General features: G+C 45.5%; 7 protein-coding genes across 8 annotated transcripts; 3 read left to right on the top strand and 4 right to left on the bottom strand.

Moving 5' to 3' along the window:
* Nucleotides 1–101: 101 nt before the first annotated feature.
* LOC108004563 (small ribosomal subunit protein uS11A) lies at nt 102–1116 on the bottom strand. The gene is made up of 3 exons (XM_036821186.3): nt 989–1116; nt 475–739; nt 102–414 (listed from the first exon to the last, which is right to left on the bottom strand). Exons 2-3 carry the CDS (start codon nt 709–711, stop codon nt 196–198), a joined length of 456 nt encoding a protein of 151 aa, XP_036677081.1. The 5' UTR covers nt 712–739; nt 989–1116; the 3' UTR covers nt 102–195.
* Nucleotides 1117–1233: 117 nt separating this feature from the next.
* Nucleotides 1234–2275, bottom strand: LOC108018733 (small ribosomal subunit protein uS11A). Its single transcript, XM_036821185.3, has 3 exons — nt 2167–2275; nt 1661–1922; nt 1234–1589 (listed from the first exon to the last, which is right to left on the bottom strand). The coding sequence occupies exons 2-3, from the start codon at nt 1895–1897 to the stop codon at nt 1371–1373; spliced, it is 456 nt and encodes a 151-aa protein (XP_036677080.1). The 5' UTR covers nt 1898–1922; nt 2167–2275; the 3' UTR covers nt 1234–1370.
* Nucleotides 2276–2628: 353 nt separating this feature from the next.
* Dhdds (Dehydrodolichyl diphosphate synthase subunit) lies at nt 2629–4326 on the top strand. Its single transcript, XM_017090643.4, has 2 exons — nt 2629–3416; nt 3765–4326. Exons 1-2 carry the CDS (start codon nt 2760–2762, stop codon nt 4008–4010), a joined length of 903 nt encoding a protein of 300 aa, XP_016946132.1. The 5' UTR covers nt 2629–2759; the 3' UTR covers nt 4011–4326.
* Nucleotides 4327–5409: 1083 nt separating this feature from the next.
* Nucleotides 5410–14703, top strand: mahe (maheshvara). 2 transcript variants are annotated; one of them, XM_017067637.4, is made up of 5 exons: nt 5410–5652; nt 5715–6020; nt 6445–7969; nt 8275–9979; nt 10044–14703. In XM_017067637.4, exons 3-4 carry the CDS (start codon nt 6458–6460, stop codon nt 9538–9540), a joined length of 2778 nt encoding a protein of 925 aa, XP_016923126.1. In that variant the 5' UTR covers nt 5410–5652; nt 5715–6020; nt 6445–6457; the 3' UTR covers nt 9541–9979; nt 10044–14703. The 2 variants fall into 2 exon arrangements, with proteins under 2 accessions (XP_016923126.1, XP_016923127.1); XM_017067638.4 differs by having other exon boundaries at nt 5410–5721.
* A 993-nt stretch (nt 14704–15696) lies between these two features.
* Ykt6 (YKT6 v-SNARE) lies at nt 15697–17015 on the bottom strand. Its single transcript, XM_017090631.4, has 2 exons — nt 16647–17015; nt 15697–16555 (listed from the first exon to the last, which is right to left on the bottom strand). Exons 1-2 carry the CDS (start codon nt 16769–16771, stop codon nt 16081–16083), a joined length of 600 nt encoding a protein of 199 aa, XP_016946120.1. The 5' UTR covers nt 16772–17015; the 3' UTR covers nt 15697–16080.
* A 239-nt stretch (nt 17016–17254) lies between these two features.
* Nucleotides 17255–19570, top strand: hdm (meiosis specific with OB domains hold'em). The gene is made up of 3 exons (XM_017067703.4): nt 17255–18244; nt 18297–18453; nt 19068–19570. The coding sequence occupies exons 1-3, from the start codon at nt 17329–17331 to the stop codon at nt 19453–19455; spliced, it is 1461 nt and encodes a 486-aa protein (XP_016923192.2). The 5' UTR covers nt 17255–17328; the 3' UTR covers nt 19456–19570.
* snz (sorting nexin snazarus) lies at nt 19488–26125 on the bottom strand. The gene is made up of 12 exons (XM_017067702.4): nt 25241–26125; nt 25029–25168; nt 24784–24880; nt 24566–24700; nt 24333–24509; nt 23661–23833; nt 23195–23601; nt 22397–23134; nt 22135–22314; nt 21937–22074; nt 21191–21874; nt 19488–21134 (listed from the first exon to the last, which is right to left on the bottom strand). Exons 1-12 carry the CDS (start codon nt 25354–25356, stop codon nt 20778–20780), a joined length of 3342 nt encoding a protein of 1113 aa, XP_016923191.1. The 5' UTR covers nt 25357–26125; the 3' UTR covers nt 19488–20777.
* Between the last annotated feature and the right edge of the window lie 373 nt (nt 26126–26498).

Raw genomic sequence — 26498 nt, 5'->3', positions numbered from 1 at the left:
TTTAACCAGCTTTGCGAATACCCATCGATAGCAGCGCGAATGTTGTGTTGCCACTGGTCAAAAACAAACACCTGCGAAGCGGGGCAACCCAAAACAAGCCGTTTCCACTGCATTTTCATTTTTTATTTCTACATTTATGCTGTATTTCATAGTATAAAAAAATAACGCAGCGTCAGAACCGGGTGGCGCACATTTTTACAGACGACGACCACGGCGACCGCCCTTCCTGCGGGTGGAGTCCGATGGGATGGGGGTCACATCCTCGATGCGGCCGATCTTCATAGACGAACGGGCCAGAGCACGCAGAGCGGACTGGGCACCGGGTCCGGGGGTCTTGGTCTTGTTGCCGCCGGTGGCGCGCAGCTTGATGTTCAGAGCGGTGATTCCCAGCAGCTTGCACTTCTCAGCCACGTCCTGGAGGGGATTAAGCAGGGTTATCAAGGGGGTTTTCAAGGCATAAACCAAGGATCTCACCTGGGCGGCCAACATAGCGGCGTAGGGCGAAGCCTCATCACGATCGGCCTTCACCTTCATGCCTCCGGTGACACGGGCGATGGTCTCACGGCCGGACAGATCCGTAACGTGGACGAAGGTGTCGTTGAAGCTGGCGTAGATGTGGGCCACTCCGAAGACGATCTCTCCGTCGCGAACCTGGGGTCCCAGCTGGACCTGGACCTCCTCCTTCTGAACTTTAGCCTTCCTGGGTGCCATTCTGCAAGGTCTGCTCGTCGATCAGCAACTAAAAAGGGCACGAAAAACACCATTATCAATTGCCGGCTCAAGTCACTCACAAAAACAACAACAAAAAACAGCGAAACACAATGTAATTGAGTTGCATCCACACCGTGCCAGCTTATTTTCTCAATTTAAATTTATTAATTTCATAAAGATTTTTTTCCACTAGCCGAGGCATCTTGGCGTTTTTGCCGCTCAATTCGCAAATTGCAATAAAATCACAAAAAAAGGGGGGAGAAAATAGCAAACGAACCAATTGCGTGAACCGGATACGAAAAAAGAAAGCAAAAACAACACAGCTGGTGAGGCGATAGTTATCGGTGGCAGGGCTGCTTTCGCGGTGCTATCGGGCTGCCACTGGGCGAGTCGGCGCGGAAGGGTGGCAACTCTGCCACCTTAAACCGACAATTTTTGTAAACATTTCGCCAAAAACCTTGATAAATCTATTGCGAAAACAATTACAGACCCCGAAAACCAAACAATAAGCACGCACAACTGTCTTGTAATCATTTACATCATATTTTCCTGGTTTATTACAGTGCACCTATGCACACAAACAGAATAACTTTCTTATCGCATACACAAATGCAGTATTTCGACCAAAACAGGTATTCCTGCTCTCCAGATTTCGCCATTTACAGACGACGACCACGGCGACCGCCCTTCCTGCGAGTGGAGTCCGATGGGATTGGGGTCACATCCTCGATGCGGCCGATCTTCATGGACGAACGGGCCAGAGCACGCAGAGCGGACTGAGCGCCGGGTCCGGGGGTCTTGGTCTTGTTGCCACCGGTGGCACGCAGCTTGATGTGCAGGGCGGTGATGCCCAGGGTCTTGCACTTCTCGGCCACATCCTGGTGGGGATTCAAACCGTTAGAGGGGCTCCAACTGGACTGGACAAGCAGAAGCGCAAGCCGCAACTCACCTGGGCAGCCAACATAGCGGCGTAGGGTGAAGCCTCATCACGATCGGCCTTGACCTTCATGCCTCCGGTGACACGGGCGATGGTCTCACGACCGGACAGATCCGTAACGTGGACGAAGGTGTCGTTGAAGCTGGCGTAGATGTGGGCCACTCCGAAGACGATCTCGCCGTCGCGAACCTGGGGTCCCAGCTGGACCTGCACTTCCTCCTTCTGAACTTTAGCCTTCCTGGGTGCCATTCTGGGTTTGTTTGTCGATCAGCAACTGCGGGAATAGCAAGGGAATGGAATGCACATTTTTAGCCACTCTGCCGTTTCACAAACAAAAACAAATGCATGCGCACAAACAAAACAAAAAACGTAAAAAAAAATAAGCTGCCGGGCAGCTTTTCAATGGTTTTCAGCCGGCCCTTTGAACACTCTTGAGGGGAACACATTTTTAGGGTCTCAAAAGGGCTCAAAGTCGGGTTTTTTAACAAAAAATTGAGGGGCAAAATTTTAGGACGAACCACTTGCGTGAACCGGATATCAAAAAAGAAGGCTGTCGTAGCTGTCAAAATGACAGGGTTGCTGAGTTCGTGAAAATGTGGCGATAGTTGATCGATATTTAATCGAGCGGGGTTTCAAACCTTCTTAGATTTTGAAATGGGTTGCAGTTTTTTATTGGTTTAGCACAATTTTAATACCATTTATATTATAAACTTAGTTTATTGCATTCTATTAGGCCACGTCAGCATGATAGACTACATATAAAGTGGCTTTATGCCGTGTTTAGGCATACTTATTTTAAAGGTTCGAGCTCTCGCTAAAAAGGTATCGATAGTTGGAGTCTATGTCACCCTGAGGTAGGAGTCTTTGGTTTACTTATCGAATGGTTTGTATCCATGCTTTACATAAATCGAATGGTTTCTTTCTGGATTTACATACTTAGTGGAAACGGTCACACTGGCTTAATAGAGATGTGCTACCACCGATAATACCCGTTTCGATAGGCGAGCGCTCGGCGGTGTGACAGCTCTAATCACAAGACACCCAAAAAATAAATAAATATATCCAATATTATATCCACCGAAGCGAGGCAATCGCGGAAAACTCAAGGGCCATGTCGTGGGTCTCCGACTATAAGTACACCTGGGCGGAGCAGCTTGCGATGCGGACGCTGCGCGCCTGTGGTCATATTCCGAACCACGTAGCTTTTGTGATGGACGGCAATCGGCGGTTCGCCCGCTCGCAGCAGATTGATAAGATAGAGGGCCATTCGCGGGGATTCGAGAAGCTGGCGGACTGCCTGCGCTGGTGCCTCGACGCGGGTGTCCGCGAGGTGACCACCTTCGCCTTCAGCATCGAGAACTTTAAGCGCTCCAACGAAGAGGTTGAGGGTCTTTTCAATCTGGCCAGAGAGAAGTTCGCCCGCCTGCTGGAGGAGACTACCCGACTAAACGAGCATGGCATTCGCATCCGTGTGATTGGGAACATCGAACTGTTGCCTCTCGATCTGCAGAAGCTGGTGGCCTCGGCTATGCTGAGCACAGAGCGCAATGACAAGCTCTTCCTGAACGTGGCCTTTGCCTACACATCGCGTGACGAGATCACGCAGGCCGTGGAGACGGTTCTGCGGCACGGAAGCCAGGATCTGGCCGCCGAGGACATCAGCGAACGGCTGCTGGAGGAGTGCCTTTACACGCGACACTCGCCGCCACCGGATCTGGTGTTCCGCACCTCCGGCGAGACCAGGCTGAGCGACTTCATGATGTGGCAGGTGCGTGGAAGTTGGGGAACCCTTTAGGCACCTCAAAGCCTTAGTTACCTATAGTATTTGTTTCTATGAGCAGTATCATTCATTAGCAATTCTTCTTTGAACTCTGATTGCACTCTTTTGTTTTGTTCCTAATGAAATGCGTAGTGCACAAGCTTTGAGCTTTGATCATCATTGAAAAATGCCTTTATAAGTACTTCGAACCTATTAAGGCTTACTAAGCCTTAATAGTAAAGAAAATAATGATTTCATATAGGTATTGACTGGTAAAATAGCGCCTCCATAGTTAAGCAAATAGGGCCTTATGTTATAGAACTCTAAAATACTAAACAGCCGTTTTATACCTTTCAGCTAAGCACCTCCGTGCTGTACTTCAGCAACGTCCTGTGGCCGCAGATCACCTTCTGGCACTTCCTGGCCAGTCTTCTGGCCTACCAACGCGACCGCTGGCAGCTTGAGGACTTCCGGCGGACGGAGAGGATGCACAGCTATCAACTGGCCAAGACGAGCGACTTCTACAGCGAGCGGGTGCAGAAGTTCCTCGCCACCATTGACGAGGACCGGCGGAAACTGCTGGTCCGACTGGCCGCCAACTAACGTCCGTAACTCCCTCCGATTTCAGCATGTCGATATTTGTGATATGGCTGGGAAATAAATCCGTGTAAATAACACTCATATATGTACGTACAGCTGCAAATGACTTGCAGCCTCCTTAAAAACCCTACGGGTTTCACATGTCCATATGTGTTCCGTTGGAGATTTCTTCACTTAAATGCACTTGTTCAAGACATTCAACTGATTTGTAGCCGAAATGTGCGCTTACCTAGATTATTTGCAATATTCAGTTTTAAAATAAGTACCATAAAGTGTTTGCCTTTCGTTTGGTTAGTAAATTATGAAAAAGATAAACAAATTGTTCGAATTTACTGGGGAAATATGGGAATTTCTATAAAATTTTTAATATTTTTTGAATGGTGGACATTTATTATGACGCTTGTATAAATTCAACAAAATGTTTAATTCAATTCAAAAACAAATAATTACAATATTTTCTGTAAAAGCACCAAAATTGTTTAATTTTAAGTAAGTTATTATGTACATCTTTTGGCCCAAATGTTTAGAAATGCTAAACTTATTTGTTATCAATTTTTGACAATATTTAACAATAGATAGCGAAAAAGCAGAAACATTTTTTAATGATTAAACATTTTAGCTAAAAAAGTAAATATTTTGAATTTGTATTGGACTCTATTCAGATTTTGGTCAAAAATACTCATTTTGTAGTGGTTTTTCAGTCGTAGTTTAGCCTAATCAAGGCGTACAGCTAAAAGACCGACTGTTTTGAGCAGCTTGCTTCAATTGCTATAGATCCCCATCACGTTAAGAAAGATTTATTTTTTGACAAATTTTTTCATTTTTTGTAAGGGTGTAGCTCGAGGGGGGTAAGGGGTAGCAGATTTTGTTCAAAAATACTAATTTTTTAGTGGGTTTTCAGTCGCACCGACTGTTTTGATGGTTTGTTACAAATGCTAATGACCCCTATCACTTTATTTTTTGACCAATTTTTTCATTTTTTATAAGGGGGTTTTTATAAATTGACAAATTTTCGACTTTTTAAATATTGGGGTACCAAGCTTGCTACATATGCCAACGAATAGGGATCGTCTTCATCTTAAAATTTAATTAATTTTAACCTCAATGAAATATTACCAACCAATTACCAATAATAAAAATAGACAATTTACCTTAATTTGAAAATTATTTCGAACATTTTCATTTATATATAAAAAAGAAAGTAAATAAAAGAAAAGAAAAGCATTCAATAATATCAACATTTTTAAACTAGGGCGGGCAACTACGTTACAATATGGTCACCCAAAATTCATTGCGTGCGGAGTGGCAACGCCCTGCTGTTTTCTGGTATTTTTTCGGATTTGTGCAGGACTGTCTTACCAAAACCGATAACGATAGGCGCTGAGTGGGACCTTTTCCCACTGGCTCTTTTGTTGTTGTATTGTTGTTGGTATTTTTATACCAATTATTGGTGCGAAAAGCAGACGGATAAAGAAGAAAACAGAACAGAACGGCAATTGGAAACGAAACGAAATGTGAACGCGGCCTCTCACAACAACAAAAGAATAGTTGCAGCAACGACGCGCGTGTGTGTGTTGCTACATGTGAAGAGCAAAGAGGAGATCTAACCTAACACAAGATTAATTCAATAATTAAGAAATTAACGGTTAGTTTCTCGCGGCGAAGGCGGCGGCAGTAGCGAATTAATTGCAAATAATTACCTCTCAGCGAAAAGGTGAGCAGAGCCAGAGCCGAGCAAAAAGAGAAGAGAAGGCGTGTGAGCGTGACGAAGAGCAGAGAGCGAGAGAGCGAAAGGGAACGGATCGAAAGAAAAGGAAAGGCAGGGAAAAATCGAAGAATCTTGGACAGCCGAAAACCCAACTGGCTGGGGAGCAAATGTCAAATTGCGGCGCATAAATACATTAATTTGAAGCCCCCCGCACAAGTCAGGCTCCTCCAAATTTACACACTCACACACACACACACACACACACACACTCACTAGGCAGCAGTTGTCGCAACAGGAAAAAAAAGGTGAGTTTTGTGTGCAAGTCGAGGCGTGAAAATGCAGTGCATTTTTTTTTTAAGTTTCCCATGTGTGTGCGTGCTCTCCCTCCATCTCGCTCTCTCTCTCCGCGTCTCGTGTGCATTGGCGATGCTGTATTGATTTTTTCGGTGGTGGCTAGTGGGTGGGTGGTGGAACCGGAGCCGCCCCTCTCTTTGCCCATCAAACCCATACCCTCCGCCCCCCTCCTAAGCAACCCCCTGCCCCATGAGCACAAGTCAGAAGCGTTTCTCTATTTATATTTACACTCCCGAGCGGCGGAATAGTGTGAGAGCGAGAGCGAGAGAGCGCTAAACAGTTACAAAAGTGCAAAGTCTGTGTGTGTGCATGAGTGTGTGTGGTTGCGAGGTGTATCCATTCGACTTTGCTGATCTTTTGTTCATTTCTTGACAGGATTCAGCACACGATGTATGCCGGAGCATATGCACCCAACGCCGGCGGCGTTCAACAGCACACGGGCGGCGGTTACTATGGCAACGGTGCCGCCGCAAGCGCTGGCAGCGGCGGCAATGGTGCCCCACGCCACGAGCGACCCTACTATCCGCGCAGTAATTTCGCCGGAGCAGCCGGCGGAGCGACCATTAACGGGGCAGCCGGTGCCGCGGGGAGCATGCACTTTGGCCAGCCCTACGGCGTGATGACCTATGGTATCCAGAATGGCCTGGGCATGGGCGCCGCTGGAGCCGGTGGCGGTAATCCGTATCGCCAACAAAATGGTGTGGCCTTCGCCGGAAACGGCCTTGGAGGCGGTGGTGCCGGTAATGGTTCCGGCGGAGCTGGCGGCTATGGCGGACCGCGTGGCAAGAATCCCAACTACGCACAACGCTACCAGAAGCCGCACAATGGTGGCGGAGGAGGTGGTGGCTACCAGAGCAATAACTACAATGCTGCCGCCCTGGGCATGCTCTCCAAGGAGGAGCGTGCCGAGATCCAACGTGAGAAGGCCAAGAATCCCGGTCGCAATCTTGTCAAACCCGTGTGGGAGAATCTGGAGCCCTTCCACAAGGACTTCTACAATATACATCCCAATACGCTAGCCAAGACGGAGCAGCAGGTGGCCGATATACGCCGTGAACTGGAGATAACCGTTTCGGGCAGCGAACTGCCCCATCCGGTGGTCAGTTTCGAGGAGAGCTCGCTGCCCAATCACGTCATCGAGGAGATGAAGCGCCAGGGATTCACCAAGCCCACGGCCATCCAGTCGCAGGGCTGGCCCATCGCCCTGAGTGGCCGCGATCTGGTGGGCATTGCCCAGACCGGTTCCGGCAAGACCCTGGCCTACATGCTGCCGGCCATTGTGCACATTGGTAACCAGCCGCCCATATTGCGCGGCGAGGGACCCATTGCCCTGGTGCTAGCCCCCACCCGGGAGCTGGCCCAGCAAATCCAGTCGGTCGTGCGCGACTATGGACATCTGTGCAAGCCCGAGATCCGTCACACTTGCATCTTTGGCGGCTCATCGAAGGTGCCGCAGGCACGCGATCTCGATCGCGGTGTCGAGGTGATCATCGCCACACCAGGACGACTGATCGACTTCCTCGAGAATCGCAACACCAACTTGCAGCGCTGCACCTATCTGGTGCTGGACGAGGCCGATCGCATGCTGGACATGGGCTTCGAGCCTCAGATCCGCAAGATCATTGAGCAGATTCGTCCCGACCGTCAGGTCGTCATGTGGTCCGCCACCTGGCCCAAGGAGGTGCAGGCCCTGGCCGGCGATTTCCTCAACGATTATATTCAAATCAACATTGGCTCGATGAACCTGTCGGCCAACCACAACATCCGCCAGATCGTCGAGATCTGCACCGAGATGGAGAAGCCGCAGCGCATGGTGCGTCTGCTCAAGGAGATCGCGCCGACCAACAATTCGGCAAACAGTGGCAACAAGATCATCATCTTTGTGGAGACCAAGATTAAGGTGAGTTTTTCAAAGAATTATAGGTTATCTAATCTCAAATGTCGCTGTGTCCCCTCTCCATTTACTGCAAACTAATGCCACAAGCTATACCAAGTATTCTTGAATTTCTTGATTATACATAACTATTATGTGCGGAATTTCCCTTGTAAACATCTAGTATTCCGCCATTTGTTTAAAGTATTCAAATAGTATTAAATGGCAACTGGCGAAGGGAATATGTTTATGTGAAACAAGAACGCATGCCTTAAATTGCAAGCTTCTAAGGTCCCCCTACTAATTCCTCTTGTTTCCCTTGCCCTTATCAGGTGGAGGACATCCTCCAGATCATCCGTACCGAGGGCTACACTGCCACCTCAATTCACGGCGACAAGACGCAGAATGAGCGTGATTCTGTGCTGAAGGACTTCCGTAACGGCAAGTCCAACATTCTGATCGCCACCGATGTGGCCTCGCGCGGTCTCGACGTCGAGGATCTGCAGTACGTGATCAACTATGATTATCCCAACTCCTCGGAGAACTATGTGCACCGCATCGGTCGCACTGGACGCTGCCAGCAGCTGGGCACTGCCTACACTTTCTTTACGCCCGATAATGCCAAGCAGGCGCGCGAGCTGATCTCTGTGCTCGAAGAGGCAGGCCAGACGCCATCGCAGGCCCTCCTGGATCTGGCCCGCTCGATGCCCAGCTCGGGCGGCTATCGCGGCAACAAGCGCTGGAACAACAATGGCGGCGGCGATCGCAATTCGGGCGGTCACAATGGCGTCTATCAGCAGCGCAACAGCAACCCGCTGAATTACCAGGCGGGCAATAGCTACAACAACAATCGCGGTGGCCTGCCCACTGGCAGTGGCGGCTATCAGCAGTATGCCGCTGGCGGCAATAGCTATCAGCAGAATGGAGGTGGCGGCGGCGGTAGCGGCAACTGGAACCGCATGAACCAAATGGGACAGGATGGCCAGCAGCAACGCAATGGCAACACCTATCGCCCGAGGGCTCCGTTCAACAATGGCGGGCCACGTGCCATAATGGGTCACCAGGGTGGTGGCGGAGGAGCAGGTGGTGTGGGCGGTGCTGTCGGCGTAGGCGGTGGCCCCCAGCCGCATATGGCACCCCAGCAAGGTGGCCAGTACATGCCGCAGGCCTATCGCAGTCGTGGCCAGTTTGTGCCACAGGGAGCGGGTGCCGGTGGCATGCCGCCGAGATTCCAGCAGTATCCCAAGCGGGAGTACCAGCAGCAGGGCGTGGCCCATTACGGCCAGCAGGCTGTGCAGCATCAGCAGCAACAGCAGCAGCAGGTACAGCAGACTGGCCAACAGCCCAAGCCGCCCAAGGATGATGGCAGCAAGTATGCCCAAGCGCCGCCACCGGCAGCTGTGACCACATCGCTGGTCCATTACACGCCGGCCAATTCGCCACCTATTGCCGCCGTAATTGCGGGCACCAATCCGTATGCCAATCAGTTCAGCATGCCGGCCACCTACTATGCCGCCCAGCATCACCAGTTTGCCCCGGCCGTTGCAGGACCTGGACCAGGACCTGGCCAGGCCATCGAGCAGGCAGGACACCAATAAGAGGGCGTGGAAAAACGGATTGTGGATCGTGGAGAGCTACAACAGCAACAACAACAACAACAGCTTTAGCAACAACAACAACAACATCAGAAACAACAACACCAACGACATGGACAAACAAACACCATCAGACCAAAACCATACAGTCATGAAATCGAAATGCATATGAGAAATGAATGAAAGAAAGGATATAAGTTGCCAGCATATAAGAGCGCAGTTATTCTTATGAATTCTAAGCGAAAAAGTTGCCTTTTTCACTTTCGTTTTTTATTTCTCCCCACTCACTACCATTATTAGCATTTTTTTTTTTGTATTCTCTTTGGCTCATTCAAGCATTCGCAGTTTGTGTTTGCGACACAATTTGACCTCCAATTTCCCCCTCGACCTTTCATTCGTTACTGTTCTTTGGGCAAACAGCCGCAAACATCAATAACCAGGGGTGAGTTGAGCTCGAATTATTTGAATAACAACTAGTTTTTAATGGACTTTTCTCTTCCACACAGCCATCGCAAGGATCATCGCCCTCGAAATATAACCCCCCCATTTATGTTTTCCACAACAAGGTAAAACGAAACAAAAAACAAGAACACCTCGAACGTGAAAAATTATCGTAGTTTTTAAGCTTTTTCAACACACAAACACAAACACTGACAGTTGCATGTTCTTCGAATGTTTAAAAAGAATTATTAAGTAGGGTTATTATTATTTCTTTTCCGCCAAGCAAAATCAAGCGAAATTAAAACTAGAGACACACACACACACAGACACTGTTAATTAAGCGATATATACAAATATTCATGTGTATTAATTTTTACACGATGCTAGGAACACAAAACAAAAAGAAAAAAAAACAAGCACGCAACCAAAAAAAACAAAAATTTTGAATTCGAAAATTGTCAAAATAAGGGATTGCAAGAAACCCTTTTTCACTAACTTGGTTGGTATGAAATGAACGGTTTGCTTATAATAACACACATTTAAATACATGTTTAATTATTTTATACACATATATCCGAGCGAAATTTGCAACAAACAATTACAACAAAGGGAAAACTGACTAAATTCTACACAAATTCCATTTAAGAAAACGCAGCTAACGGTTGAGATATATGTATATGTACATCTGTATTTTGGCCAAATCCAAAATAGGAAAAAAAAGGAAAAGGGCAGCGCTGCTTTGGTAGGAAGTATGTAAAAGAAAAGCTAACAAAAAAAAAACAACAATCGATAATAATAAAACAATTGAAGCAATGGGAGAACACTCACACAGCCACATAGAACCCACACAAGCACACGCACACACACACCCACACCGAGACACACACACACAAACACACACACCACGAACACCACAAGGACAAGCAAATTTAAAGTTATCATTTAATTTCCCATTTTGATACATATGTATATGTGTGTATTCTATATATATATATATGTATATATAGCTTGATTTTTAATGGAGATTAAAACAAAAACTCATTTTGTTTAAGACACTTGATAGAATTCGATAATAATCCCCCTAACACAACATTCGCATAAATTAACGAGGTTTTTTCAAAAGTTCTATGCAAATACTTGAAAAAAAAAATTATACAATTACATTTTTCAATTATTCCAAGACCAAAGAACAGAAGCAGTTGAAAAAAGAAGAAAGTAAGAAAGCGAAGAAAAAAGAAAAGACGCCACATTCATCCATAAAAACAAGTAAAGCGAACACGAAACAAGAGGATTAGAAGGAGGAACACAAAACATGGGTAGAAGATCGAGATCGAATAATGCCAAGCAATGCCACACGAAAATAATGATAATAATAATACAGCAAACATAATGCATACTTCTGACTATTCCAAAAAAAAATCTCTCTTCCGTTTCCCCATATGTTTATTTTTTTTTTTGTTCTACTATCATTTCTCCAAATTGCCCTATGACTTTCTCCTCTTCCCTTCGAATGCCAGAGTTCAGTACGAGTAAATAGGTAGTAGTAACGAAACACTAATTGGCAGCTCCAGTTACATATAGTTAGCAGTAATATATCCAAAAATCGTCTGTCCAAGCCGTTGTCCAAGTTGTTGCAAGCAGTGCAAGTTGTCCTCCGCCATGGGAACAAGCAGTACAAAAAGACTAAGAATTTTGGAAGACGTAACGGACACAAGGGAATATTCTACAGAGGAAAAATGTGTGAGAATCACTCAGCAAATAGATGAAAATCATGTAGATTATATTTATAAATATATATTTGTTAGCCGATCGGGGGGAGTGAAAGGAACACTTCTAATCAATTTTTTTTATTAGTTTTCTACGTGTACGGTTTCCTTTTTAGCAAATAAAAGTCTGGGAAAACAAGAGGGAATATTTATATATGGTATATCGTCAACACAAGGATCTCTTTTTAAAGCAAAAGGGCATGACTCGACTTTTTTTATATAGACCTATAATTCATAGAAAAGTTCATTTCATTTTTGGGTATCTCGGGGTTTTTCATTTCTTTCATACATTTTTAAAAAAATCATTGGAGACGGGAACGAGGGAACTACAACTAAATAATGTTATTTTTTGTATGTACTCTAGGCGTATACGCAATGTTACCAAGTGAATTAACGTTCTTATTTTTATAATTTCCTACTTCTTAATTATGATTTCGATGCAACCGAATTGTGATGATGTGATAGACTTATATAAACAAACGAAAATACAAAAATACTAATTAATAACCAATTTAAATGAAGTAAACGCAGCGCCCCCAAAAAGGCCAGGCCAAAATAACTGAAACTGAAGCAGAGGCAGCTGAAACTGAAGCTGAATCTGAGTCGAAATCAGTATCTGAATCAGAAGAGGACTATGATATATGTTATGTATTTGTATTATTGTCGTTGTCGTTGTCGCTTATAGACAATGTCTGATGGCTACAATATAATGTATTATGGATGACTTGAGGCATACATTCTTTTTTTGAAGAAATAAAACTATAGAGCGCGATATTTGTATTGTATTTATCTATAAGTTGTTGTGTACACACTGCGAAAAACAAACAAACCAAACAAACTAAAAAAAAAGCAAAAAAACACGGAAACACACACAAAATCAAAACAAAACGAAAAAAACGAGAAAAAAAGAGCAAAAGAAGTTGAAACTGATAAAATTTAAGAGTAACTGAAACCGAAAGCCCCGAAAAACTGAAGGGGAAGTCGGAGAATTCGTTGTCCCCTTCGCACTTTTGAGGCAAGTCCTTCGTTTAAGTCCTGATCGATCGCTCTATCTCTGTCTCTCTCTCCTATCCCTATCTCTCAGACCCCCCCGCCCCACCCCCTATACGATATATTTCTCGCTCGCAGTCTCTTCTTAAAACGATAGATTTAAAAACGATAGAAATTCGCATATACATATATTTTTGAAAGTATAGAATTGCAACTTTTGAAAAAATGCAACCAAAAATAAAGACGAAAGACTAAAGCCAAAAACAAAATGAATTCAATTGTTTGAAGCAAGAACAAGAGAATAACGGTGAATGCGCAACGAAGTGCCGTTATTTCGATAGTTTGTATAGCCGTTTCTTTTCCGTTTCGTTTACTTAGAGAACTAAAAATCGTTTACACACACACCAACACACCCACACACATACGCGTTTTTGGTTTAGTTATTGTTTTTGCGTTTGTTTTAATTTTTGATTTGTTTCGTTTTAAGCTTTTCGTTGGTAAACCAAAAGATATATGTATGTGTATGTATGGGCATACATGTATCGATGTCGATAAAGTCGATAAAGTGAATGCATTTACCGTTACAGTGCGACGCGCACAAGTGCCAAAAATGCAGCAAAAAATACCCGCACACACCCACGCACTCTCACACCACACACAACAAACACAGACACACAGAGACACATCGAAGACACCCACACACAAATTTCTTATAGATGATACAACAAACACAAACGAACATATAACATATATACAGTGGACAAAAGGAGTTATGAGCTGACTTTTTGGCGTTCGCACATCCTGCGTTGCCCACTGTACATACAAGACCTACAAAACAAGCATACTTTTAAGCGCCAAAGTTAGGAGCGGCTTTTGAGGGTTCTAAAATAAAAACGAAATAAGAAACCATTAAACACCAGACTTGTTGGGCAAAAAACATTTAGCAGCAGCAGCAGAGCCAGTTCGTATGTTATAAGCTAAATTTGCCTTCGGCAGACGGAACTAACTTAAAAATAATAAAATGTTTAAACCAAAACCCATTGTGATAACAGCTGCGTAAACGAAACACGTTAGAACCTTACTTGTATTTCGATTGCAATTCGATAAAACGATAAAACGGGGATCCCCCACTAAGTCCTAAATAATACAAATTCAATCAAAAGCAAGCAAGCCAACAATTTATCCAAACTAGTTTTTAAACGAATACAAAACTCACCCAGCCGCACATACACACGTATTTTACTGATTTGAAAAGGAGGAGATCTATTCTTGATTTTCATTTGTTGTGTTGATCAATGCAAATTTTTAGCGAAAAAAAGAAAAAAATACAAAACCAAGAAATACACAGGAAACACGAATGCAAATTCTTAGCCATTTCGAAGGAGCGTGCATTTAGAACATTACATCAAATAATATTTACACTTGCATATATTCAAAGCAAACCATTTGAATGAATTCTAAATATTACTATAGATCACTAACACAAAATGCAACTGAGGAGTCAGTCGATAAACATATGCATACAAGTTAATGCAATTAATGAACGAGGAGCCAAGCAAACGCGTTTGAATGTATGTTTGCAGCTTAAGCTAAGTTAGCACACACAATATTATATTAATTATAACAAAACGATATAGGTATGCAGTATAATGCATATATTTATAATGCACCGCCTCCCCTTAATTCCGTCGCAAAACAAAAGAAAATCGGGACGGAAGAGGGGCTAAAACTAACGGAGAAATCTAAATTGTAATCAATTTACCTATCTTATATTAGGTTATACGTACCCATAAACATAACCCCGTCCTCATCTTGAAATTGGACAACCAACCTTCCCTTCCCAAAATGTTAAACACGAAAACGTAAAAAAAAAATGCATAAATATGAAATATGTAACGGAAATCTTTACAAAAAGCGAAATAGATATCTTCTATATAATAAATAAACGCCAACAAAAATCACTTTTAAATTGAAGTATTTTTCTCTCATGTTTTGGGTGCTTCGAATTATAAGTTTCTATTATTTTAGGTAAATCCTTCACCCTCAAGACCTACCGGACCGGATTTTGACCTAGCAACATCACCACCCTCAATATTAATATCAAATAACTAAAAATAACGAAATTATTTCTTGCCTTAAGGAACCCTTAGACTAAGTATTGTATCTATTTTTGAAAAAACAGATTAGATTAAGCTGCCAGTCGGGTAGCAGTGTGCTAATCCTAAGAATAAAATTTCCACATTAATAAAAGTAAAAAAAAGGTAAATCCTAAAGCCAAATGGAGTGGTAGGTATGTACACTTGCCAATCTGGAACTCGGAGTTCAGCAGGCAAAGGAGGTTTCTATCAAAAACGTAGAGAATGTCATCGCAATAAAACGTGAATTCTTCAGCAGAGAAAACGTTAGAAATGTGCTAATTTATTAACACGATTTGTACATAGAAACTAAATGGGAATTTGGATTTCACAAAATAAACAATATCAAAATGACTAAAATGTTCCCATTGTTAACGTAAGGATATAAAAACCGCGAATTCTTCAGACGAGGAAACGTTAAAGATGTCCTAATCTATTAACACGAGTACAAAGAAACCACTATATCTTAGGATTTCACAAAATTAAAATCACTTAATCACATAAACAACATTAAAGCGAATAAATTCTCCAATTATTCTCTGAATACAGTGAACAGGAAGTAAAAACACGCTCGCTTCGAATCACATTTCCCATAATACTTCTTTATTGAAACGCCCACACATTCCGATCGCCAGTTGTCTAGATCGAAAGTGCGACTGCTTGTGTATAAGTATAGGAGCAGCTTCCCCGACTGTCTATGTAGATCCGCCGGAAAGGCGATAACAAACCCCACAACATCAATAGGTAGCGAAGAGTCAATCTCGGACCTTCGGAACAGATAAAAGAACATCATGGTAAACATAGAACACAGTACAGCAGTAGCCACATGGGTTAAGATCGTAATTTGTATTGGTAATAATAACATCCAGATATCCAAAGCGTAGACATATACAGACAGGACCCAAAGATCCGCAGACGAGTAAACATTGGGTTAGCGGGCTTACATAACTGGCAACTGGCCTTCCTATTCATACAGTATAGTATATAGTATATAAAATTAACTAATTCATTTATAAAAAGCAATCATCAAACTCCAAGCCGCGCCGCTCCCAAGCAGTTTGTTTGGTTGTAGTTTGTTTGTTGGTGTTATCGTGTTATCCTTTGTGTTTCTTTGTTTGTCTTTGATTTTCATCATCTGGTGTTTTCTGTGGTTCCTTGAGAGGATTGGAGCGTGGTGGTGTGGTGGGGGAATGAGATGTGGTTGGCCGCGCCTAGGTGAAGCTGCAGCAGGAGTTTGTCTTTTTCGCCGTCTTGTAGAAGGCTTTGCTCTGCAGCGATAACTTCTCCGACTTGCTGACCATGTCGTCCAACTTCTCGCCCCGCTCCAGCACCGCCTCGATGGTATTCTTCAGGATGATCTTCGTCTCGTCCAGATCGTTTTGCATCTTCGTCAGCGGATCGGCTTCGACGGGATTCTGATAGCGTGCCAGGAACGCTGGCAGCAAGTCGAACGAGATGGTGGCCTCCGTGCCATTGGGCCACTGATCCGCCGACACCTTGGCCGTGAAATCGTCGAGGATCTTTGTGATGAGTGTGTGGGCCACGCGATGCGGATACTCATGATCGGCAATGAGGACACCGGCCAGATTGTCTGCCCGCACATAGACATGACACATGTAGGCGTCCTGTTTGACCGACTGCCTCAGAGCCGGCTGTGTGCGCTCCACGATGGTCTTGGATGCGAAGCTGCAAGGCAGGGAGGGGAGGCAGTGAGGGAGGGGATGTAGTGACTGATTTGATGACGCTTTGAGCCTGCGCCGTCCACATGAATACTCACGTCATGAACTCATTGACGGTGCCACGTTGGAAAAAGGAGAAGGACTGCAGGTCGGCGGCTGTCTTCAGGAGACGCGCCTCGCTGGCGCCCTTGTGGAAGATGCTCAACGCGAACAGCTTGACCATTTTTAATGGGGGGGCTGCCTAGGGTGAATCTGCGGGTTGCGAAAGTGGGCTGCTGTTGCGTTGCTGCTCCTCCTGGGGCTCGAGCTGGATCCTGACTGATCCTGCGTTGCTGCGGCGGGTGGGGTGGCTTTCGTTTCAGTTTCACCGCGCTGGCATTCGTGGAAAAGTGCGACAAGTGAGTTTTGTTCAGCGCAGTAAATTCGTGCTGTTGCCCCGTCTTGAATTGTATATATAGGTGTGTGTGTATGTGAGGGTACAGCGTTGCCAGATGATGACGAAATGGGCTTTTCCCTGAGTGTGCCTGACCAACCCTGATTTCCCTCCAAACAATATTCAACCCAATTTTTAATGCTTCAATTTCTTAGGTAGAGTTTTAAATTAAAATGTTACTTAATTAAAAACAAAAGGCTGGGTAATACCTAATTTAACTTTCTTAACAGCCATTTGTACTTTCCCATCGCTAGAAAAATCGATAGCAACTAATCGGCGGTTTCCAATGTAACGGTTTTCTTGGACCAGTTGCAAAATTGATTTGCGAATTTTCGTTAATAATTTTAATGGCAAAGCGCGTGAAATTCCAGCGCCTGGCGGAGATGCAGCCCACAATGACGCACTTCTCCACGGTGGCGCTGATTGTGTCCAAATCCTCGCCGAACATCTTCTACGACAAAATGAGTGGCACCGAACGAGGAGTCATCACCCTGACAATTCGAGATTCCCCCAATCACCTGACCAATTGCAAATGCTGGGGCCAGCGGGCCTGCGTGGATGAGTACGCGGCCATGTTGCAGATCGGCCATGTGGTGGACATTGTGGGCGCCAAAGTGATGTCCATACCGGATGCTGCGCCCGGCGAGCAGCGTTACCAGCCGCAAGGGACGCTCTCCTGCGCCCTGGTGGTCAACGAAGGAGCCGGCTATGTGGTGCGACACGACAGCGAAGACTCAGCCAACATAATGATCCTTCAGCAGCTGCTCCAACGTCCCATCAGACCCCTCGGCGCGGTCCTTAAGCTATCGGATGTGCGGGCCGGCCTTGGATCACCCGATAAGATGATCTCCTCCTATGTGAATCTGCTGGTGGCCGTGGCAGCAGTGCGTCCAGTGCGTCAGATCAAGCGAAAGCTGTCTGCGGTCCACAGCAAGGTTCAGGAACTATTGCACTGCCTAGAGGTCATTGTGATCGATGCCAGCTATCCGGAGGGCATGCTGCTCTCCGTTTGGCAAGCCGACTGGATACGACGTGCCCAGCAATGGCAGCCACGTCGCACGGTCCTCCATTTGGTCGACGTACGGGTGTCCTTCTCGGACTTCCACCGATGTCCCGTGCTCTCCCATTCGAATTGCACGCTAATTTGCGAATATCCCCAGGCGGCTGGCGAGGATAGCCGCCTGTTGCTGGCCTTCGCCGCCACTGTGCCGCTCAAGAGCTTCGATGGCTGCGCCCAGGCGGAGCTGGACAACCTGCCTGCAGGTAAGAGATCAGTAAGTCATCAGAGATCCTATACTCTCTGGTTAACTTGTAGCCGCCAGCATTCAAGCCCAGATGACGGTCAGACAGATATATACCCGTGCCGAGGGCGACCTGCAGGATGCCTCTAGCAATCAATTTACAGCTGTGCTTTATGGCATGATCACCAAGTTCGACTTGGACGGACTGTCCTCCCACATCAATAGGAAGTGGCAAGTGCTTTGGCTAACAATTTTCTTAAGTTTTTAGTAATAATTTTAAGCTTAGAGTCATTTTATTTAGTCATGATTTGCAAAATTATGATTAAACCCCTTACAAAAAATGCAAAAATTGGTCAAAAAATGAATTTCCCCAAAAATGATGCAGATCGTTAGGACAGGAAGCAAGCATTACAAAACAGTCGGTCTTTTAGCTGTACTCCGTTATTTGGCTGAGCTACGATTGAAAAACCGCAAAAAATTATTTTTTTTTCACTAAAATCTGTAATTAAAAAGAACTTGATGATAAAAAATGAATATTTTTGACCAACATCTGAATCCCAAAAATGACCGAGCTACCCCCTTACAAAAATGAAAAACTTTGTCAAAAAATAAATCTTCCTTAAAGTGATGGGGATCGATAGCAATTGAAGCAAGGTGTCCAAAACAGTCGGTCAGTTAGCTGTACGCCTTGATTTGTTTAAACTAGGATGAGAAAACCGCTAAAAATAAGATTATTTTTTCCTGAAATCTGAATCACGTTGAGCTCGTGGTTTAGTTTCCAATCCATTGGCATTTCACATTTTTAACGCAAGAAAAAACAATAAAACAGCTTCTTTCCATTTTAGCACCGCCTGCCAGCGACTCATACCACGAAACCTGGAGGATTGCGCCTGGGACTCCTGTCAGATGGAGTTTTTGCTGGGCAGCGATGTTCCCAGATATACCAGCTACTTCAACATCAACATTCAGTTTTCCGACCAGACGGGCACCCTGGTCGAGACCCGGTTAGCTGGCAAACCGGCGGAACGGATCCTGGGCCTCCAGGCGGAGGAGTTTGAGCGACTGACAGAACGTGACAAAAGCGAGCTGAAGTGGCGATTCCTGCTGAAATACTTTGAGGCAAGATTGCTGGTAAAAAAGCCCACGGAAATGCGCAAAAATCTCGTTGTTGTGGTGGTCGATATGCAGGCCATTCCTCTCCAGAAGCTGGCCGAGAAGGTGACCGTTTTCTAGATGTAAGCCCATTAAAAGACTGGCTAAAAATGTACATAAATAGCGAACTTTATTTCGCATTTTCACATAAAAGTGTACAACTGCAATACATAAATAGATTGAAAGCGCCTAGAAACTTTGCCAGGATGTGGGTGTTAAGTGGGATACGTTTGGCTCACTGGGATGAATCGTCTAAGTGCCATTTTGCCTAGTGCTAAAGTGGGTTTTGGGTTTTTTTTGGGGGTGGTGGGTGTCTACAGGGCGTTTCAGGTCCATAAAACAGTTTTCGGCCATAGTTTATTCTACTAATTTGGATTTTTTAATCTCATTTTGGTATCAAAATGCAGTTGGATCACTCCAAGTGCTTTGGGATTAATGCTTCTTTAAAGTCCTGACTTACGACTGTTTTATTGTTATCAAACGTACTGTTTAAAGACAGCTTTAGGCAACTATAAGTCATTAAAATACAATTTTTGGTCAGTTGGGGAAAATTTGGAATACAATTTTTAATTAAAGAATAAAAGGTTTGAACAAATAAATAACTAAATTACAAATTCGAAAAGGAATACAACTTTCGCTCTACAGGGAAAAGTATAAACTGAATTATGTGTAAAGGAGCCATAATAAAACTTAAATAATTAAAAACCATACAATCAATATCCTGCCATTCAGCCATAGTTTAACGAATCTGCAAAAGCAACAAGATTGTGACCCCTAGACCTGCCTTATAGCCATGGAACGCACTGTTTAATACTCTTACAATTTTGCCTCCAACTAATCTCACCTGCCTTGTGATCTATAATCTTTTTGTGATGGGGGAGACGGATCTGCAGCTGGAGCGGATTGGGGATCACAAGCACCGACTCACCGCCAGCTGCAGACACAACTTTGGGCTCAATATCTGCTACTATAAACTATAATTAATAATCAATCAAAGCTGAGTGTCACATTTCACTATACGAGTATATAAACAACAATTTGGTACAACGCTTAATACTGACCTATGTACAGACATATACACATAACAAACAAATCTGGCCTACGGGAGGTGATGGACAAACGAATCAACAACAAGGACCGAAATCATATGGATTTTAAGTCTGCATTTTGTACAGGGAATGATACTGGTGTAACTACTGAGTTGTGTTGCCTCCTACTTAACTATTCTTTGTAATCCCTTTCTCCGGCTAAATCAACAATATCCACCGTTCTCAGAAAGAGCGAGACAGAGAGCATTAAACATCAAACATAAAATCAAACGAAAAACATAAATAAAAAAAATAAATGTAAGTTTAAGTTTAAGTTAAAGTTAAGGTAAGGTAAAACGAAGTGGGGCGTCGTCCCTACTTGGAGCTGCCCGCCTGCGAGTGGTGGTGGTGGTGGGATGTAGCGTGGTGGTAGTGCGACTGGTGGTGCGACGCTGCCCCACCACCGCCGGAGCCACTGCCTCCCGCAGCGGATCCGCTCGCCGTCGAGGATCCCTGATGGTTCTGGTGGCCTCCCGCGGACGCACTGTGCCCTCCGCCACTGTGATTCAGCGAGGGCAGCGAAGCGGATGCCGTGGCAGCCACCAATGCCGCTGCAGCAGAGGCAGCTGCCGCTCCAGCGGTGGCCGTATTCAACTTGGTTCCATTGGCATTGTTGACCCGCAGCTGGCGGATCTCGGGAAAGAACTCAATCATGAGTATCTCCAGCAACTCCTGAAGATCATACATTTATAAATATATTTGCTACGAATATGGCATTAGCAACTCACATAGAATAGCTGCTTGTTGTAGGCGGGATTCTGCAGGGCCTCGAACACCTTGAGGACACCTCGCTTGGCCGCCTGGGCCCCAACCAGGTTGCACAGCACCTCCGGTATATGATCGGTGAGCAGCGCCTTGGCCGCCGTGGTGGTCATCTCCCGCATATCCTCCGATCGCGTCGGATAGGCAGAGGCCAGGACGCCGCCCGGCCAAAAGGACTTAAGGATGGCCGAGAAGTAGTTGTGCAGCATTGACTCCTCGAACAGATAGGCCACCGATTCGCGGATCTGCCGATTGATCGTCCGGCCGTATGTGATCTGGACAAAGGAGATGAGACTCTTGCGCAGCCACTTGAACACCCCGCCCATGTCGAAGATCTCGCCCATCAAAGCGTACATCGGTTCCGCTATCGAGTCCTTGCTGTCCAGATCCGCAGCTAGCATTTTGGCCTCACCGCCGGACTCGCCATCCAGATAGTTGGATATGTCTTCGTCGTCGCGCTGCAGCCCCCAAAAGGGATCGGTGGCCTTGCTGGCCTCGTGGGCCTTTCCAGCATCGCTGCGGAAAAGCGTGGCCAGCGAGAACTTGGACTTCTTTGGCGAGGGCAGCGATTGCTTGAGGTGATCCGAGCTGGGGCTAAGAAACGTGTAGATGGCCTCGCTGCCATTCAGATGGTCGTCCTCCAAAATGAACTGATTAAGCGGAAAGCAAATCAATGGAAATTCCTTATTTTAATTTAAATACTCCAGCTTACATTCAAAAACTTCTGAATCTGTGCCTTAGCCTTCTCCTGGCCATGCCTGTCTGCCTTCAGGAAAAAGAACTTGAAATTCGTGGGCAGGTCGATGGCCTTCAGGTTGGAGCTCACGTGCCTCAGTTTCCGCTGTAGCTCCTTTAGAAATAGAGCTAAAAGTTAGTACTGCTCAGAGCAGAGTACCGAAGGAATACCCACATGCACTTGGTTGAGGGAGCGCATTACCACCCAGCCGCTGGAGATGCCCGAGGGTCGCCTGCGCATATGGGCATGGCCGCTGTCGCCGTTCTTGGATGAGGTCGGTTGCTGTGGCGCATTTATGTCTTCGTCCACATGCACCAGGATCATAAACTGCAGCGATTCCTTCTCATCGGAGACCTGCATTATGAAGAAAAAATAAAAGTGTAAGAGTTAAGGGGTTTTTTTGTTTGCTAACACCCCAGTCCGGAGGAGCACTCACCTCCACGCTTTGTATGGTCGCCTTCCACTTGCCCAAATGCTCCGTCCAGGCGTCTGTGCGACGCAAATGCGCCTCCGTCTGGCGCTTCTCGCTCTTCAGCCATTCCATCTCCTTCTCGAGTATGGACAGTACCTTGGACTCCGGCTTCACGGAGTACTTGAGGGCGTCCAGCGCCTGGTTCTTTTTGTCAATGCGTTCCTGTATTTGTTCCAGTTTTCGTCGTGCATACGACGTGTGGGCGGCCACATCGATGGCCCCACCGGCCCCGCCGTTAAGTCCATCCGATACGCCCGGCTGCTCATCCGCCAGCGGCTCCGGAGCATCGCCAATGGTGTGGCACATAAGCAGCGTAGGATCTGCAATCTCATTAGAGTCCAACGCCTCCTTCAGCTGGCGGTATTGATCGCTCAGCACAAATGGCGGATAGTATTTCTCCTCCAGCGTGCGCAATATATTGCGCTGGATGTCATAGAATATATCCGGATCGGCATCGCCCAGCAGGAACGTTTCGATCAGCTTGCGCTCGTGCTTGTCGATGTGAATCTCTGACTTGGGCACCCGGATGTATGTATAGAAGATCTCCGTGCCCAGCTGATGGCTGGCCGACTTGTGCGCGTGCTTGATCTCCTCCACGGCCAAATAGAAACCAATCAGGGCGCTGGCCTTCAGCGGCTCCAGGAACAGGGTGAAGTAGCGACGGCCCACCGCAGTGTTCAGGATCTCAACTAGCGTTAGGTCCTGTAAGAAAATATAGGATAGTCAGTATTATAGGGATGTAGAGTACCGAAGATCACTTACAATATCGCTTGAGTAGTTGCCATTCCAGCCGAACTTGGCCAGGTTCTTCTCGCACTCGCCCTTGGCCATCGTGAGCTGGCGCACATAGCGCTTCAGCCGGACGGCAGCCGTGAGCTCTGACTTGGAGAGCGAATGGTCCTCGTGATCTGGATCGAGGCCTTTGGCACGCTGCAGATTCTGCATGGTGGTGGCATGCATCAGGTCGTTGACGATGCTCTTGCGGATGAGCGAGAGCTCCTCAAGGTTGCCTGAGTTGTTGATGATCTTGAGAAAGTCCTCGAAGCTGGCTGCGTACTCGTAGCTCCGCTTGCTCATCGCCGCCGCCGCCAAACGAGTCTCGATGTTCTGCACCACCTTTTGGTTAATGTAATCCGGTGCTGTGAGCATTTTGATCATGGGAAAGAATACTACGGGTGGGATGGTTGATAAATGGCTGGATATTATGGTAATCTTGGGTACTATTTACTCTTGTAGGAGAGAATCTCGCTGAGCAGGACTTTCAGTGGGGGCAGGGAGTAGCCGCGGGGCAGCAGCAGGATCACCATAATCTCACACAGCTTGCGCAGGAACTCCATCTCCTTCTCTTCATCGGCGAGGTACGGGTTGGTACTGAAAACCGGAGGCGAGTTTGTTTCAGCTCTGGAAAAGTCAATATAATTATAATTAATAAAAATACCCTATACATTATAACCCTATTATTAAATACCCTTATTTTTAGTTTTATCCAAAGTGCTACAATCGTTAAACAACAGAACTCAACAGTAATCACAGGTATTGCCTTTCAGCTTATTAATTACCAACTTAATGATTTGCGATTGATGACTACTCGCTGACGCATATAAATTACATTTAATTCTGAACACTGCATTCTTCCATGATTTGGAAAAACACAGACAAAAATATAAAACAAAAAAACTAATTGCAAATGATATCTTATTATATCTTATCAATAATACTTTGAATTGGATTTCTTTGTTTTAAGCATGATTAAAAAAAAGAGTTATTACTAATCTCACCATATCATGAGATATTTTTATATAAATAATTTCGACATATAGTTAGGGTAGGACAGTTTATTTTTAACCATTCCTATTTTATATACTCAAACTAATAAATGATTATTAAGGGTAGCACTCACGCTCTGGCCTCTGCAATGCGAATCTTCTCCAGATGCACCGTCACTCGGTTGACCATGTCCACGGCTATGATTTTAGCAGCGTCCATTCGCGTGGCCCGCTCATGGATCTTCTGTATGGCGTTCCACAGATCCTCGCGCACCACATCGTTGATCAGCTTGGGCTTGGTAACCACATAACTAAGACATAAGGGAACCATTAGCGAAGGTTTTACTGGGTCAACTAATGAACTCACCCCAACCATGGCAACATAAAGTCCCGTAGAACATATTCAATGATCTGCTGAAGCTGCAGGTCCACTGTTTTGCCGAAAATCAAGGGCAGATTCGAGGGATTCTTAATGGGTTTGGGCAGATCGAAGATGTTGCTTCTGAGGGTGAAAAGAGATAGGTATGGAGATGGAGATAAAGATATAGGGGGTACATATCATATAGAGCAAAGTCCGGAACTCACTTGGTGGCATTGTAGAGCAGTCGCGAGGGCACGCGACTTGGTGGCGTCGGCTCGTTGGTGGTGAATATATAATGAATATAGACGGTGCCGGCCACAGCTGTCGGCGAGTGATAAGGGCCATTAGATATTTGGCAATTTTAATTAGCCCCTTCGCTCGGGCAACTGATTGCCCGATAAGGTGACTCATTCCCCCCAAAATCATTCCATTCCAATGCTACGCCCTGGAATCGAGGCGGAAGACTTACCCGCAAAGACCAAGACCAGAGAATAGACCACGAAGGCGAAGAACAGAAAGAAGGTGGGATAATACCAGATGACGGCCAGCAGTGTCAGTGTGATGCCCGAGACGATAATCCTCCAGTTAAGTTGCAAAGCACGTAGCAGTCTGTAAGGGATATTTGGTTATATCAATTGGGTTATCAAAGGGATCTATGGATGGGATAGATGGTTACTGTACCTGGTGGCCAGGAGCGTCAGGCGCTGCGTGGCCGTTACGGATGGCTCCGGTTCGATGGGAAACAGCGGCAGGCGGCGATTCTCCATGGTGTCCACTGCGCACTCCTCCGATTCCATCGGCCAATTGACTCCGGACTTCCGAATCACTGCCTCAGCTTATTGGCTGCTTGTCTTCTGAATATTTGATGAGTTTCGTACATTTTCGACCCGCTGCTGACCATTAAAAATAGTTCTCAGCAATTGCGTCAATTCCGCTTTGCTCTGGTGTCCACCTCCTCCTCCTCCTCCGCCTTATCCACGGCCGCCTTCTCCTCCTCCTCCGCTTCTCTTCGCCACCTCCGCCTCCGCGAATGAAAAACGAACACAAATATGGTATCGTATGGTGTATCGGTTTTTGGAGAAGCGTCGTATCGTATATAGAATATATGATATGGGGGGCAGAGGCAGAGGCTGAAATTCACGGGCACGGGAACGGGAACGGGCTAAAGTGGAGACAGCTGGCTGGGAATCGGAACCCGAATCACAACTGTCTGCTATATGTGCTAAATCAATACTGGGCGACGCAGCGGATCCGCAACAAGTTGATTGGATTGGCCAGCTTTATCCGGAGCGGAGTTTCATTTTTCATTTCAATTCGATTCGTTTCGTTTCATTTCCGAGGAAGGAAATCAAAACAACTCGACTCTGATTACTGATTACACACTCTCCTCCGATTTTGGTTGTTGTTGCTGCTGGCGCTGCTGCTGCGCAGTTGGGATCGGTTCTTGGGCTTGGGCTTATCGCGGCGGCCCTGATAACACGTCACAAGTCCGCTTTCACGCCCGGCTATCCACTATCTTTACTGTTATGTTTATGATTTTCGCCAATATATATACACCTCCCTCCCATATCGTCGATAGACCGAAGGGCCCGCCTATCGGTGGCCCAGCGATAGTTCCTGCCGTCATCGAGAGTGCCGCTATCGATTTGCATTCGAATTCGAATTCAAATTGGAATTCAAATAATCAAATGAGGAAGGAAAAATTGATAGAAAATTTAATCATTTAAAAGTGAAAAATAAAAATAACACAATTATAATTAAAATAAAACATTTATTTATGATGGAAATTAAATAACGAATGATTTTAGAAAAAAATCTATGTTCAAGTACTAAACTAGGATAATTTAAAAAACACTGCGGAAGAAAAAGAAGACCGATATTCTAAGATACAAAATTAAAACCAACTTTAAGTCAATAACTAAAATATGAAAATAGAAAA

Source organism: Drosophila suzukii, chromosome X (genome assembly GCF_043229965.1).
Source record: "Drosophila suzukii chromosome X, CBGP_Dsuzu_IsoJpt1.0, whole genome shotgun sequence".
In the NCBI taxonomy this organism is placed as follows: Eukaryota; Metazoa; Arthropoda; class Insecta; order Diptera; family Drosophilidae; genus Drosophila; species Drosophila suzukii.
Note: the sequence above shows the minus strand (reverse complement) of the source record. Positions and strands in the feature narration are given on the sequence as shown.